The sequence below is a fragment of the Vipera berus genome, assembly GCF_964194415.1.
Source record: "Vipera berus genome assembly, chromosome: 2".
Classification (NCBI taxonomy): domain Eukaryota; kingdom Metazoa; phylum Chordata; class Lepidosauria; order Squamata; family Viperidae; genus Vipera; species Vipera berus.
In genome coordinates, this window is record NC_138203.1 from 271,561,047 (window position 1) to 271,576,553 (window position 15,507).

A 15,507-nucleotide genomic window follows, 5' to 3' on the forward strand; every position below is an offset into this window, starting at 1 on the left:
TAGTTCAGGGGTCAGCAACCTGAAACAGTGAAAGAGCCACTCAGAACTGGTTCCCTCACAAAAGGATAAACTGGGAGCCGCAAAAAATGTGTGCGTATGCATGTACATGCGCACATGCGCAGAACAGGGTTTGACTGAAGAGTGGAGCCGAGGCGAGATATGCACCTACCCTGCATATTTGAATTGATTGGTTGAACTTTTTTAGTCCCCCTTTTTTTTTGGACTGCACATAGCAGAAGACTGGGAGCCGCAGGAGAAAGAGCCGCATGCGGCTCCAGAGCCGCAGGGTGCAGACCTGTGGTCTAGTTGAAACAGGTCCAGATTGTGATGGAATGTAAACTGGATTCCAAGGAGGGAGGGAATGCATTCCAGGGGAAAGAGAGAGAGAATTCAGTTCAGATAGTGAGAAAATGTTTGAAGGAAAGAGGAGAGTGAACTTATTACATTTAATTGAGGAACAATTTTTGGGGGGGAAGATTGATTTGTTTTGGAGATTGGACTTATTGTATTTAATTAATCAGTAACTGATAAGAGATGGCATTAAGAAACAAATGTGGATCTTTGATCTAGAACCAATTATGGTTAATTTGGGGGATGATTTGGGTTTGAAGTCATGATAATTTTTCTACAAGTTGATTGCAATAACGGTTGGTTAACAGGGGATTTTGGAATTTCGATCCTGTCTTTTTTAAACATTATTAATAATTTTTACTACTTTACTACTTTTATATAATATTTCTATTATTGTTTTTCCTGTTAACTATTTTGTTATTAATAGAATATATAGATAATAGGCTAACAATCTGTAAACAGATTTAGTAGTTTAAAACTCTTTGGGCCTGTTTTGCAAGTGGTGGGAAACTAACACTATTCTATTAATCAACATTCAGCATTCAAGGGAAAATTCTATGTGTTTATGTGTTAGTCCTTTTTTAAGGCACTTTTTGTTTTGTTTGTTGAATTTTTTTTATTTTGTTTTTTAAAAACTATTTTGGTGTTTTGTATTTTAACCTTCTTTGAATAAACTAAATATTATTCATGGGGGGGAAAGATGAAAGGTTCAGCCTCAGCACACTGCAGTCTTTCAGGGGAAAATGGCATAAACTCTAGATTGAGTCATCCATGCAAATGTGGCCTCCATTCTATCCTCTGATGGTCACATAGCAAAGGCAAAATGGGAAGATGGTCATGCAGAAGGTACAGGATAGGCAGACCAACATCTTTTCCACCAAACTCCTGGTGCTCCCATTCATTCATTCATTCATTCATTCATTCATTCATTCATTCATTCATTCATTTATTTATGTACTTTATCTATTTATTAGATTTTTACTTCACCTTTATTATTTTATAAGTAACTCAAGGCAGCAATCATTATCATCATCATCATCATCATCATCATCATCATCATCATCATCATCATAAGTTGGAAAGGATCTTGGAGGTCTTCTAGTTCAACCCCTTGCTCAGGCAAGAAACCCTAAACTATTTCAGACAAATGGTTGTCCAGTCTCTTCTTAAAACCTTCCAGTGTTGGGGCATTCACAATTTCTGAGGCAGGTTGTTCCACTGATTAATTGTTCTATCAGGAAATTTCTCCTTAGTTCTAGTTTTTTTATTAGTTTTTTTATTACTTTTTGATTAGTTCCTATCCATTGCAACATCATCATCATCATCAAAATAAAAATTAAATAACACTCTTTCCTCCTTCTATTTCCCCCACAACAACTCTATGAGATGGGTTGGGCTGAGAGAGAGTGACTGGCCCATAGAAATTTGCCCAACTTTCTTGCCTAAAATGGGACTAGAACACACAGTTTCCTGGTTTATCTATATTACTGCCATTTCATTGGGAAGTCCTGTTAGGCATATGGTGTTAGCCTACAATGTTGGGTTGAAAATATATTAACCATAATGCTATGTCTTTAAGAAGTTAATTGGCCAATGGGTGTGTAAGTGTTCTCATGGCCATAAGAGGGAACTAGTAACCTAGCTTCTCTCTCTCTCTCTGAATTCACTGATCTCTACTATTACTGTTTTTGCTCTGCTGTTGGTTTACTACTGTTGTAAACCTGAACTGTGTATTGACCTCTGGACTGGTAAGAAGACTTTGTATTTTGGATTACTTCTTGGACTGTTGCTATTATGTATGACTTGGACTGTTTATTTTTGACTGTGCATTTTTGTTTTTACATCACCTCAAAGTAAAATACTTTTTGCTTTTACAACTCAGTGTACTCCTGTGTGTGACTCTTACTGCTCTCAGTACCCTTCCTTGTCTGTGCAACTCTTTGGTAGCACAAGGAGACCTCTGCACAACAAATTCCTTAACAAGTCCACTACTGGAAAAATTTGCCCAGCCTCTCTCACTTGGAAAAGGCTGGCACCAGACCCTTCCAGAGCTCCTGCTGGCTCTGTCTCATTGTCAGATGAATCTATACTGCCTTACTATGCCATATAGCTGATCAACATTAATCTGCCGTAATAATTGTATTTGCCTAATGTGGGAAAATTTTACATAATTGTACAGTCTTGGGGATCACTAATCAGCAAATTGATCCTATGCTGCTTGCTAAATTGTGCAGATTTAAAATCACATTTCTGTTTTGCTTTTCAGAATAAGCTGCTCCTTTCTATTCAAATCGGGTCGAAAAAGAATAATGTAGCACTTGGGGAAAAAGATGCATCCCAGCAACCCAGCACTGGAGGCCAAGATGGAAAAGACTTGCACAGCCACCATGTATTTGCCCTTGGTACTCAGGTAGGTCGGCACAAAGGAGATCCACACACTACAGAAGACCAGCATGCTGAAGGTGATTAGTTTGGCTTCATTGAAGGCATCAGGCAACCTCCGGGCCAGGAAAGCTACTGTAAAGCAGATGGCTGCAAGGAAGCCCATGTAGCAGAGAGCAGTGTAGAACATTGCAACAGAGCCTTCATTGCATTGCAGGACAATCTCTCTGGTCTGGGAAGTCATATCTGAGTCTGGGAATGGGGGAGTAGTACTTAACCAAATAGCACTGATTATGACTTGGATAAGAGAGCAACAAAGGACAATGGAGTTGCCCAAAGGCTTCCCCAGCCATTTTCTCATGCTATTTCCTGGTTTGGTGGCTAGGAAGGCCAGCACCACTGTGATGGTTTTGGCCAAGAGAGAAGACACGGCTACGGAGAAAATGATGCTGAAGGCTGCTTGTCGCAGAAGGCAGGTGGCTCTCCTTGGCTGGCCAATGAAGAGGAAGGAAGACAAGAAGGAAAGCAGGAGGGCAATGAGGAGCAGGTAGGACAGGTCCCGGTTGTTGGCTTTCACTACTGGAGTTTCCATGTGCTTAATGAATATGTTTAAAACAAAGCCAGAGCTCAAAGAGAAAAGTAAAGCAAAGGAAGTAAGGATGACTCCCAGATCTTCTGAGTAGGATAGGAAGGTTATCACCTTAGGAACACACTGATCCCGCTCTTTGTTGGGGTGCCGGTCCTTGGGGCATCTCAGACAATGTTTGGCATCTGCAAAGAACAAATGCAACACTCATGTACTTCAGCGGTTTGAAAATCTCTTGATGTTCTCTTCTATTTATAGGATTTTTGTTCACAAGATTGTCAATAAGCACATTTTAGAAGTAATTTTGCATACGGGAATACATTAAGTCAATATATACAACTGTGTGCAGATACTCCCCTATATACCATGTTTCCTCAAAAGTAAGGCCTACCCTGAAAATAAGCCCCACCTAAAATCAAGCTAGTGTGGAGATGGGGTTGTGGATCTGCCCCACATGCCCTGCACCCACTTACCTCACAGCCAGGCCTCTCCTCGCCCACCCACTTCTTCTGCGATGTCTTCTGCAGCCAGACTTGCATTTCTCAGCCACAGGCCTTTCCAGAAGGCCTCTGCAGCTGAGGACTGAGCTATGTATTCAATCCATAGCTCAGTTCTGCAAGACCTCTGAAGCTGAGAACTGAACTATGCATTGAATCCATTGCTTAGTACTTGGCTGCAGAGGCCTTCCAGAAATAATGCAGCTGCTCCTTTGGCTGCAGAATGACCAGCTGGGTGGGGCTGTCGGTATAAAAAATATAAAAGACATCCCCCCAAGATAAGACCTGGTACCTCTTTGGAGGCAAAAAAAAAAGACCCGCTCTTACTTTCAGGAAAACATGGTACATTTTTAATAATACTGGAGAATTCTATTGCATGATTAGGAAAATGGTAAATTTAAAAGACAATCTATTGGATTTTGTTCCCAATTTCTACTATAAAACACAAGTCAGTCTTAATAATCTTGCCAGAATATAGGTAGTCCTTGACTACAACTGAGCCCCAAATTTCTGTGATTGTGAAATGAAATAAAAATGCAGGATAGGTATAAAACAAACTGAAATATTAGAATTAATTGTGGTTATTCTAAACTAGTAAATCACGGACTCTTTGGAGTCACCCACCTTCCTGGGTGGAGATGGTCCCTTCTGCACAAGGAATACAACCATAGCAGCAAACTGGTTTATCTTCATCAACCAGCTTGACAAAACCAGGCAGGCAACTATCCACACACCGAGACCTTGGCAGGGGCTAAAGTTAAAGAAAAGGAACATTCCATGAAATAGGTGGAACTGATATTCCTGTGAAATTAGTCCTAAGATAGAAAGCCCCAGTGAAACTGCTGGCCCAAATTTTAACCTACTGAGTCTAATCAGAAGAACTTAAATAGATGCAGGTGAAGATAGCAAAAAGATCATATTTAACTTCGATCATTCTCTTGTGTCACAGAATGTTTGCTAAATGATGCTTTTTGGTCCTGATTTGCCCTCTGATTAAATTGGCTTACTGTACATCTTTTTTGAAGCCAGCCAAACTGGTAGCCAGCACCACATCTTTTGGGAGCAAAGTACAAAATTTAATTACATGCTATGTGAAAAAAATCCTTCCTTTTATCTATTCTGATTCTTTCAGGATTCAACGCCATTGGCTGACCTTCGTTTTTTATGCTTTGAGATGGGAAAAATAGCTTTTCTTTGTCCATTTTATCAACATCATACATAATTTTGTAAATCTCAGTAATGATCTCTTTCATACACCACATTTCTATGCAAAAAACAACAACAGCAACCCAACAGCCCACCTCCAAGTGTGGCAACCATTCCTCACAGGGAAGCTGCTCCAGCCCCCTGATCACCTTAACCTGAATCTTTTCTAACTTTATTGTATCATTTTTGAAGTGCAGAGGCCCAGAACTGCACATAATATTGCATGGAATGGAATACTTTATTTGGTCAAGTATGATTACACACACAGGGAATTTATCTCCGGGGCAGAAGTCTCAGTGTACATGCAAAGCAACAGAGTAATAATAATCAGTAATGACAACAATAAGAGGGGGTAGTAGAGAAAGTGAGAAGGATAAGATTTTAGTTTTAATCGATTTTAACTTTGTATGTATGTATTTTTAATTTTTCCCTGTAAACCGCCGTGAGTCCTACGGGAATAGGGCGGTATACAAGTTTAAATAATAAATAAATAAATAAATAATAATAATAATACAGTCACATTACATACGTAAATACACATGGATATTAGACAGAACTGTGACAGTTAGGTGTTCGACCCAGTGATGGCACAAGGGAAAAAACTGTCCTTGTGTCTAGTTGTTTTGGCATGCAATGCCTTGTGGTGCTGTCCTGAGGGGAATTATTGAAACAGTTTATGTCCGGGATGTGAGAGATGTGAGTTGTGGAATATTCCTGTTCCAGACTTAGAAAAAAAAACATTCAGTAACCTAACCAAAAGGGATGCGGTGGCTCAGTGGGTTAGGACGCTGAGCTTGTTAATCAGAAGGTCGGCAGTTTGGCGGGTCGAATCCTGATTGCTGCGTAGCAGAGTGAGCGCCTGTTAGTCGTCCCAGCTTCTGCCAACCTAGCAGTTCGAAAGCACGTAAAAATGCAACCAAAAAAATAGGGACCACTATGGTGGGAAGGTAACAGTGTTCCGTGCGCCTTTGGCATCTAGTCATGCCACATGACCACGGAGACGTCCTCGGACAAGCACTGGCTCTTCAGCTTTGAAATGGAGATGAGCACCGGCCCCTAGAGTCAGAAACGACTAGCACGCATGTGCGGGGGAACCTTTACCTTTACCTTAACCTAACCAAACATGGTTCTAAATCTTCCCCAAAACATCCCACTTAATTCCTTTGCTTTTCCTCTCCTTTTTATGATTAACTTCTATTCAAGCTTCCTTCTTCCAAAGATGATTTTTTTCATGAGGCAACTGGACCTTCTTGTTTTTCTTTGAAGACGTTTCACTTCTCATCCAAGAAGATTCTTCAGCTCTGACTGGATGGTGGGGAATGGAAAGATTTATAGTCCTTGCAGACAGCTGTTCATTTGCATTCTTTTAATGAGTCATTAATGCTACCTGGAGGCTTATCTGTGTCCTCAGGGTTACCTATGTGTGGAGCCTTCTTGGAACAGTTGAAAAGAAGCTTCAAGCTTCCTTGTTTAGCCCTCCTTGTTCCTCCTCTGCTCTGAGCAGCACTAGACAGTTGCAGGATATCTGAAGGCAACCTGGACATGTCTGTGGAATCATCTGTGGTCAAACAGACTTTTTGGATCTTCCTAATCTTGGGATTTTGATGCTGATAACAAGCCTGAATGAAGTTTGTCCAGAGTCTTTAAGATCAACAGCTTCTAACTGAGCATGAGCTGTCTTAAGGCACACAATCAATTCTTTGGGAGCATGACTGCATGGCAAAGAGCCATGCAGAACCTGATAAAATAAACATAAGGAAAATAAAGAGCCTTGATTCTGTAGCATCCTTCTGTCAGACAAGTGAGAAACTCAGTTGAGAACATGCCTCAGATATTAGGAAATTGCTTACAAAATGTGGGATATGAAAGAAATTAACTTCCCCACCTTGTTGACCTGCATGGACCTCATGATTGCCTTCTGATCCATCGTGAACCTAAATTTGGCTTCTGAGCATCCTTTTCTTTCCAAACTCCCAATGGTCATTTTGATAACAGATTGATTGGAAAGCTTTACCCAGTACATGATGTCTAAGTCAGCTGCCAGGTCCCCTTTTTCATCCAAATATACTCCCTCCATAGAATTATTGTAATACTGGGCGATGTTCAGGAAAGGATGAAGCTGAAAAGGACAAGCAAAATGAAAGAATTGAAGAATATAGAAAAGCAAGATGGAGATCTAAATTTTCCCAACTGCACAGATGATCTTCCTATAATTCAAGGCTGAATTGAAGGGCTGATGGCCATTCCTTGAAGTGAGCTCCATCCATCTTCCAATGGGCACAAAACAAAGTGAAAAGCAACATGAAAATAATAGCTAGATTGAACATTCCAAATGCTCTCCAAATTTTCAAATAATCCATCCAGATATCTGGCAACTATACACTGCACTGTCAGGAGAATTATATGAACCCTGGGCTGTCTTCTGAGTCAGGCTAGAGAGAGAAAGTGTTCTTCAAAGGGGAATTCATTAAAGCAACTAATTGTATCTCATCATTTCATTTGACATTTTCTGAGAGATTAAGTAATTATAGTCATACATGGTGTGGCTCTGAGCAGAATATAGTATAATTCCCCATCTCCATAAAATCAAACAAGACAAAAATTAAATGTAACATTTAATTGTAAAATTTTAATGTAACAAAATTATGTGAAATCTTAAGTAAATGTTAACTCACAAAACTGGTCTGTATGTTCTATGGTAGGGTACAGAAAGATTTATCCAGATGGGGTTTATTAAAGGATATGTGTCAGACTAGCCAATACTTAAAGCTCTGAATAGAAATAATCCTTGGCTCCATTTGTTTGGAAAGGTATAGCTTTATTAGAGATTAAGTGTATTACAGTATTAGAATAGACTGGAGCTGGAAGGTACCTTGGAGGTCTTCTAGTCCTCCCCCCTGCTCAAGCAGGAGAACCTATACCATCTCAGACAAGTGAATGTCTAGCCTCTTCTTAAAAATCTCCAGTGATAGAATGCCTACAATTTCTGGAGGCAAGCTGTTCCACTGGTTAATTGTCCTCACTGTCAGGAGGTTTCTCCTTAATCCTATTGCATTGCCAGAACTGAAAATTGCATGCTAAAATCTCTAAGTCCTACTTTTCCCATCCCTAAGTGTCCCTCGCTGCCCACCCCACTGTAAGCAATCAAGTCGATGTAAGATATTTTCATAACAGTCAATCCAAGCACAGCTTGGTATGTGGCTCCCTCCTTCCAGCTGGATGACCTTGGAGCAGAGTCTCAAGGTGGCACAGTCTCTACTTTTGATTCGCCAATCTTTCCCCTTCCTTATCTCCCCTCCCCACAGTTCATGGCAATCTGTAATGGCATAACAGAGAAGCACAGCAAGCATAAGCTGGCAGTTGACAATACGACTGCGCCTCCTCATATCATTTACATTTCACTCACATATAAATTCTTGTATTAATTTGTTTGCAAGCTATACAAGATGTGCCAGTTGAAGGTGACTCTGAACTTCACAAAATTCCCCTCTTTATAAAGTCAGATAAAAACAAAATTATTTGTTTAAGCAAAATATCCATAAAGGGCTGAACATTCTGGAATGGGAGAGTGGATTCTCCCTGTCAGCAGAAATCTTTGTGATGGAAAAGGAAATTACCTGCCATGGCTGCAATCTTTGAAGTCCAAATCTGTTTCCATTCTTCATGGCCCTTCTCTGGGATTGGAGAGAATAGACTGTGTGTAAAGCATGCACAACGGTCCAGATGGTGTGGTAAATGTGGTAGCCATCCAGGGACAGAATCCTTTCTCGTAGGTCATGAGAAACTTTCCGCCATTTTTCTCTTTCTTTGCACCTTATCCAGCCTTTCACAGACAGGGGATGCTTTGTATAGTAACATGAAAACACTAAACCTGCAAATTCCTCCATAAAAGCATTAAGTTTGAGGAAATAATCATATTTTATGTTTTGATTTGTCCGGCTAAAAAAGGAAAGAATACTATGGGTGTACTGGAAAGATAAAGCACTATATGACAATGGCAAGGTGAGGTCCCAGAAAGCTGTTGTGATCCAAACTTTTCCCACAACAGGTTTCTCCACTTGGCTCAGAATGATTTGGGCATGTGCTATTCCATGCGAGAAGGTTAAGGCTTCAGCAAAGTAAAGAAAGACATTGACTTGACTCCATTCTTGGAAAAGTCCAGGATGGTAGACATTATCCTTAAGATTCACTGAAATGGTTTGGGAGAAAACTACACAGATGCCATTCTGGACCAGTATGGGTGTGAAGAGTCTCATGAATTTCTCTCCTTTTTCAGTATCTGCAGCAAGGAGTCCAATCAACGTCCATCCGAAATGGTGGAGTATTTTGACAATCCCTGGGTACTCCTGTGTTTCTTTGGGGAAGGTTGAGTAAAAAAAAGGGAATCGTTTTCTGTCACTCAAAACCTGGGAAGCAAAAGTGTAACTGACCTGAAAAAGAAGGGGGATAGTTAACATTTTCTCTCAGTTCAAAACCAAAGTATTGATTGCCCAAAATTCTGACTAAAGATCTTTGTCCTTATTATTTACTGAGATTTCCATTCTTCTGAAGTTGGTAAAATGAGGAACCAGATAGTTGGGGGCAATATGCTGGCATTGTAAACTGCGCAGAGAGTGCTATAAAGCACTATGGAGCGGTATATAAGTGTAACTGCTATTGCTATTTGTTCATCTGTGGCCATTTTGACATCTGTTCCAAAGAAGACTTGTAGAATTCTCCCTTGCTCAGGCCCTGCAACTCAACCCACCAGTTCTTTTACAAATATCCAGTCAGAGTCCACCAATTTGGACAAGGGCCTTGGAACAAGAAGCTCATCTGAGCCATATCTAATTCAGAGTCTTGAATCTTCTCCCCTAACTCTTGGTACCTATCATGGCCTTTAGGAACTTTATCCCCTTTCAAATGACCAAGCTATCATGCCTGCACAGATCTACCTGTGGGATCTTGAAGATGTTCAGCATGGTTGATATCTGAATGGACATGTCTGAATCAGCTCCTTCAAGGACCGTCAGTGTGTTTCTCCATTTTCCACAGTTATAATTTGGAATATCTGCCTCTCCCTTTGAAAGCAGGTCCAATAAAATTTCTGAAGTCACCTTTGTGTTAAAATAGTTGTCATGAATATTATAGCCCAAGGTGACATTGGCTAAGAGTTCATGATTCTGGTTAATCTCCTCAATGGCAAAAAGGAAGGACAGGGCTTTCCAGTACATTGTGGAGCCTTTTCTGCAAATATAGGTGGATCACATTTTCATCCTGCATCCAATCAGAATGACATATTTAATGAGGGATCCTTTGATTCTAACACTAATAAGAAAACTTTGTCTAAACCACAGGATCTAATTTCTAACTTCTGCTTGGATTGATTTACAAATCAGATGCATTGCAAATACCAGTTGTTAACTATAGAGAGAACTGGAGAATCTTCGTAAAGAAATCAATTCTACATCTTCTTTTCAGTCAAAAAGCACAGAGCTGACAAATAATTTTCTCACAAACAAACTCTCAGAAAACAACAAAAGAGAGTGATGTAAAGCAGATAACTGAGCATAAACTAGAGGAAAGAGGCCCAAAGATGAAATTTAATAATGGAAGGAACTATGATTTAACCAAGGTGGAGAAAAACTTGTAGGAAATATTGGACATGGAAAAGACAACTTATACTTCAAGATTGCAAAATAAGTCTAAGGACAAGAAAAAAAAAGATTCAATAAAATCGATTACAGAACTGTCAGGAAAACTATGAGAACTTGAGAGACAAAAAAATGAAGGAATATGATGGGGTGAAGCATCCCCACAAAAACACCTCACTTGATTCATCTCTTGTACCTACAACAATATTTACAATATTTGGTTCAGTGGAGCACACTGATTAGGAAAGGCTAAAGTTAAAATTAAGACATTAGATGACGGGACATCAGATGGAATATTTAAAGATTAAGCACTTGTTTGAATATGGTTAAAGAAATAAAAATTTTAATATAAATGAATTTTAGTTTAAGAGGGATAGGCTTTTTAAGCAATATAGTATTTTTGTTTATGATATGAGAAATATAAAAATGTTGATATGATTTACACGAGGGAAAGGTTTTAGATACTTAAGTATAATGTATTTTGAGAAAATCTTAATTAATAAGAATATTTTGAATAGTTTTAAAAGATTAGCTGTGGATTTATTAGATGGAATACTTAAAGGTTAAATATAGGTTTGAATATGTTTAAAAAGAATAGAAAAAAATTTGGACATAAATGTATTTTAGCTTAAGAGGGACATGTTTTTCAAGTAGTATATTATTTCTTTCTTTTTTCTTTTTGTTTTAAGATATGAGAAATGTAAAAGTGTTGGTATGGCTTGTATGACGAAAAAGACTTATACTTAAGTGTAATTAATCTAAGAAAATCTTAACAGGGAAAATGTTTTTTGAACATTGTGGGGGAAACAAATTTAAATGAGAACTTTAAAAACAGGATCTATGACAAGGTGATTAAGATGATTAATTAGAAAAGAAGATTTATGTTGATGTGGTTGTTATTTGTTGAAATATTAGAAAAATGTCTATATTCAATTGCTATCTATTAAAATTACTAAGAAATGTATTAATTTAATATTATTGGAAGAAGAAAAAATCAAGAAAAGCTATTATGTGGCATATGGAACTATAGAAATTACTTGTTATTGATTGTTTGAAAATATAAACTTAGACAACATGCTGTTTACCAAATATTAATGATGGTTATGTTAAAAAAATTAATACAATATATTAAAAAAAGAATTTTGTGGCTCCCAAAATAGCTACAATTCTCTTCTTGTTTATTCGATTTACAGTTCATTGAAAATATATAGGCATAGTTGTCTATATGTCCTGGTTGAAAAAGAGCGGGGTGGGGTGGGGGGGTAGGTGGATATGGAGGAGAAAATGACTAAATATGAAACAGTCACAATATTTGACATGGAATTGGGTGGGGAAATAGATGACTTACAAGATCATACTGTATATCACATTGGAAAATTAACACATATTAATTGACCTGATGCTACAGGTGAAGTTACTGGATCTTGTAATATTTGTATCTGCAATATAGATGTAAATAGCCAACCACATTTTTGTGTTTTATGTGTGTGAAAGGGAAGGTTAGAGAGAGTGAGACTGAAAGAGATAGACATTGGAGAGAGAGGTAGCATCAAGATTTAGCTTGAACGTCCATGTCTTATTCCAAACTTTCCCTTCAACCTTTTGGTAGTTTCTCTCCTGTCTGGTTGATCTGAAGCTTCATCGTAGTAATTATATGTTAACATCTCAGGCCAATTTGATTGCATTTTCATGAACACAGCCCGATTTTGCTAAACTGTATAAAACCAGAAACAATTTGATTGCATCAAAGTTCTTGCTATAAACTATATTATTTGTTTGATCTGCTGTTTTCTTGTTGAATTCTGATCCCTGATTATAATAATGTTAACACTACTATTATTTCAAAGTTTTGTAATCTAACCTCCCTGCTCCATCTTTATCCTAGAATTTATATTTTTTGTTTCTCTGTGTTTACGTTAGTGATTTTGAACTCCTGAGTAATAATGGGCATATAGATTGATTTCACAGTGCATACGTAAATCTGAACATTTAGACTGCATTTTAAGACTCTGAGAATATTATATATTTTTGTAATGATCTATTTACACGGTCTGTTATGTTACTCTTCAATAAAAGAACTTTAGCTTCAGCCTATGATAAGGATACAACCTATAGGGGCAACAAAACAAAGAAATCAAATGACAAATAAACAAATAAACTAATAATAATAATAATAATAATAATAATAATAATAATAATAATAATAATAATAATAATAATAACGTTCTTAGGGTCACTGTTGGAAAGAAATAAAGGGAGGCTGGAGCAAACACAGGCAAATTACAAAATAAGTTTCTTTCATATCCTGTTCCATCAACTTTTGGTCCTCAAGTGTTGTTTTGACTGTTCATATAAGTTAACGCCCAGGCTGATATTTATTAGTAGACCCTCATGAAGACTGGAAAGAAACTTTAAATGGATCCTGGTCAACTTCTTCAAAAGAAAGTCTGTGCCTGGGTGATGGCCTCTCTCTTGGGGTAACTTTGCCTTAAACTGAAATTAACTCAAGGCATCATATAAAGGGAATAGGCTTCCCAATTTAGGGATTTTTGTACAATTTTAAAGTTAGAAAAAGATGTCATCCTCAAGATCAAGGAAGAAAGAATTACACAGGCTTCAGTAAAATATACTTAATACTAGCATTAGGGATAAATATGTCAGGGCACGTGGAAAATTTTGAATTGTTTCCTCCCAGGTTTCTTTCCACTTAGGCTGAATTTATTAGATGAGCTATCAGTGGCATCCCCTTCTACATTTTGGTTGTTCATGTCCAACATTCCTTCCATGACAATCTCACAGCACAATCACCCTCACAAAAGAAATGGAGATGCTTGTACCTTTCTCCCATTCAGGGTGACTTACTCATAAAGTTTAGCAGAAGGAGTCCTGTTGAACTTGTAGAACAGAAACTTTGCAGTTGTAGCAGAAGTGATCCCGCTGATGAGATGGTCTCCTGGTCTGTAGAAATTCAGTGGCTTTACTTCATCTGGTGCCAAATGCAAAGGACACTTAGCCTTCAGCACCCCACAAGTTAGATGGGGCAAGAGGAGAAGAAGAATCAGTAGGACCATAGTTGATATGTTGAGCAGAGTCAGGTACGTCTAAAAATAATGAAAAGAGAATAAAATAAATTCTCACCCCATACATCTGCTTGAGGAATAAGGGGCAAAGAAGGCATTTAAACACCCAGAGTTTCTAGCACAAACTATCACTTCATATTCTTTTTAAGTCTGTTGTTTATACTGAAGGCAGTCATTGGGGAAAAGATCTGGACAATCAACAAGAACACAACCAAGATATAATTAATTATAAGGGGAAGCATCACCCCTGTAATGTTCAGAACTTTGGATGACCTCATGGGCTAAGACACAGCTGGAGACATTGCTGATGCAATTCTTGCCACTAACAACTTTTTCAGTGATCCATCTTAATAAGAATGGAGATGCAGAGAATCTTTAACAAGATGCAACAGTAGGGTGACTTTTGTTTCACCAGTGGGTTGCAGAAAGCCTTCCAGATGCATAGCATAAAGAATTAAAATATGGTGGACTTCATCCCCCACTACATACCCCCACCATGAAGACAAAGGGCTACAACATCCTTTGCCTTTCACAAGAAATGCGAGGTTCCTCCTTTATTTACTATATGTGTGTGCAGGTAGTCCTTGACGTATGGCCACAATTGAGCCCAAACTTTCCGTTGCTAAGTGAACCATACATTAAGTGAATTTTGCCCCATTTTACAACCTTTCTTGCCACAGTCGTCGTGTGAATAATTGCAGTTGTTACGTTAGTAACACGAAAGGTAAGTGGATCTGGCTTCCCCATTGACTTTGCTTGTCAGAAGATCACAAAAGCTGATCACATGACCCTGGGACACTGCAATTGTCATAAATATGAACCCGTTACCAAGCATCCAAATTTTGATCATGTGATCAAGGGGATGCTGCAACAGTCATAAGTATGAAAAATGGTCATAAGTCCCTTTCTTCAGTGACACTGTAACTTTGAAAGGTAACTAAATGAACTATTGTAAGTCAAGGGCTACCTAGAATTTTCAATTTGAACACTCTGTCTTTTGATAGATCTTTTTAACTTTTTTACACTTACTGTAGAAAAGGTTTAATTCATTTAAAGAACTTCTTTCTATTAAACTTACTGTATTTTCCGGCGTATAAGACGACTGGGCGTATAAGACGACCCCTGACTTTTGAGAAGATTTTCAAGATTTTTCGTCTTATACGCCGGAAAATACTTACATGCCAGTTGCCAAGTGTCCGACACAAGCCAGATTCAGCCCCGTCTGATGCAAATGGTACAAAGCCACGCGCTCTTCCAGGCCAGACTCTGCAAACAGCATGCCAGAAGCCGCAACCACCGCGGGAACTCTGAGTCCCCGCCTTTCGGCATCCTGCACGGCCAAGCGCGATCTGGCTTTGAGATAGCATTTGCAGACGGAGCAGCTGCCGCGTCTGGAGCCAACCCCGTCCAGGAGACGGTTGGCCAGGTGGGCCCGGAAGACGTGCTAGAGAGCCGGGCTTGGGGCGGCCATGCCGAGGCCGGCTGGCGAGGGCCGCTGCATGGTCTGCAGGCAAGAGGGGTGCCATGTACCACTGTTCCACACTCCGTGACCAGGCAAGCAATTCTTCCGGTCGGCGCGGGTCAGGCGGTGCCTCGGCAGGAGCAAAGGTGCTCCCTTCCTACTGTCGAGCAGCGCGCCTCTGGGGACCACCTGCCCCTCCTCTTTTCGGGGACCTGACAGCCAGCATTGGAAGCGCCAGCATGGCCAGTCCTACAGAGAGCAACGGTGGCGGCTGCAGTAGCCACCCCAGGAGCTGACGAGAGTATGCCCT

The 15,507-nt window shown here is 39.2% G+C and overlaps 1 protein-coding gene across 1 annotated transcript in view; it reads right to left on the reverse strand.

The window, feature by feature from the left end:
• The window catches only part of LOC308662979 (vomeronasal type-2 receptor 26-like), a gene marked incomplete at both ends in the record, with an annotated part of 41,040 nt that extends 30,805 nt beyond the window's left edge, over nt 1-10,235 (reverse strand). The window contains 5 exons of the mRNA XM_081319123.1: nt 3,434-3,504; nt 4,441-4,567; nt 6,908-7,141; nt 9,237-9,452; nt 9,957-10,235. Of these exons, the coding sequence (XP_081175249.1) occupies nt 3,434-3,504; nt 4,441-4,567; nt 6,908-7,141; nt 9,237-9,452; nt 9,957-10,235 (927 nt within the window). The remainder of the gene's footprint in view (nt 1-3,433; nt 3,505-4,440; nt 4,568-6,907; nt 7,142-9,236; nt 9,453-9,956) is intronic.
• Between the last annotated feature and the right edge of the window lie 5,272 nt (nt 10,236-15,507).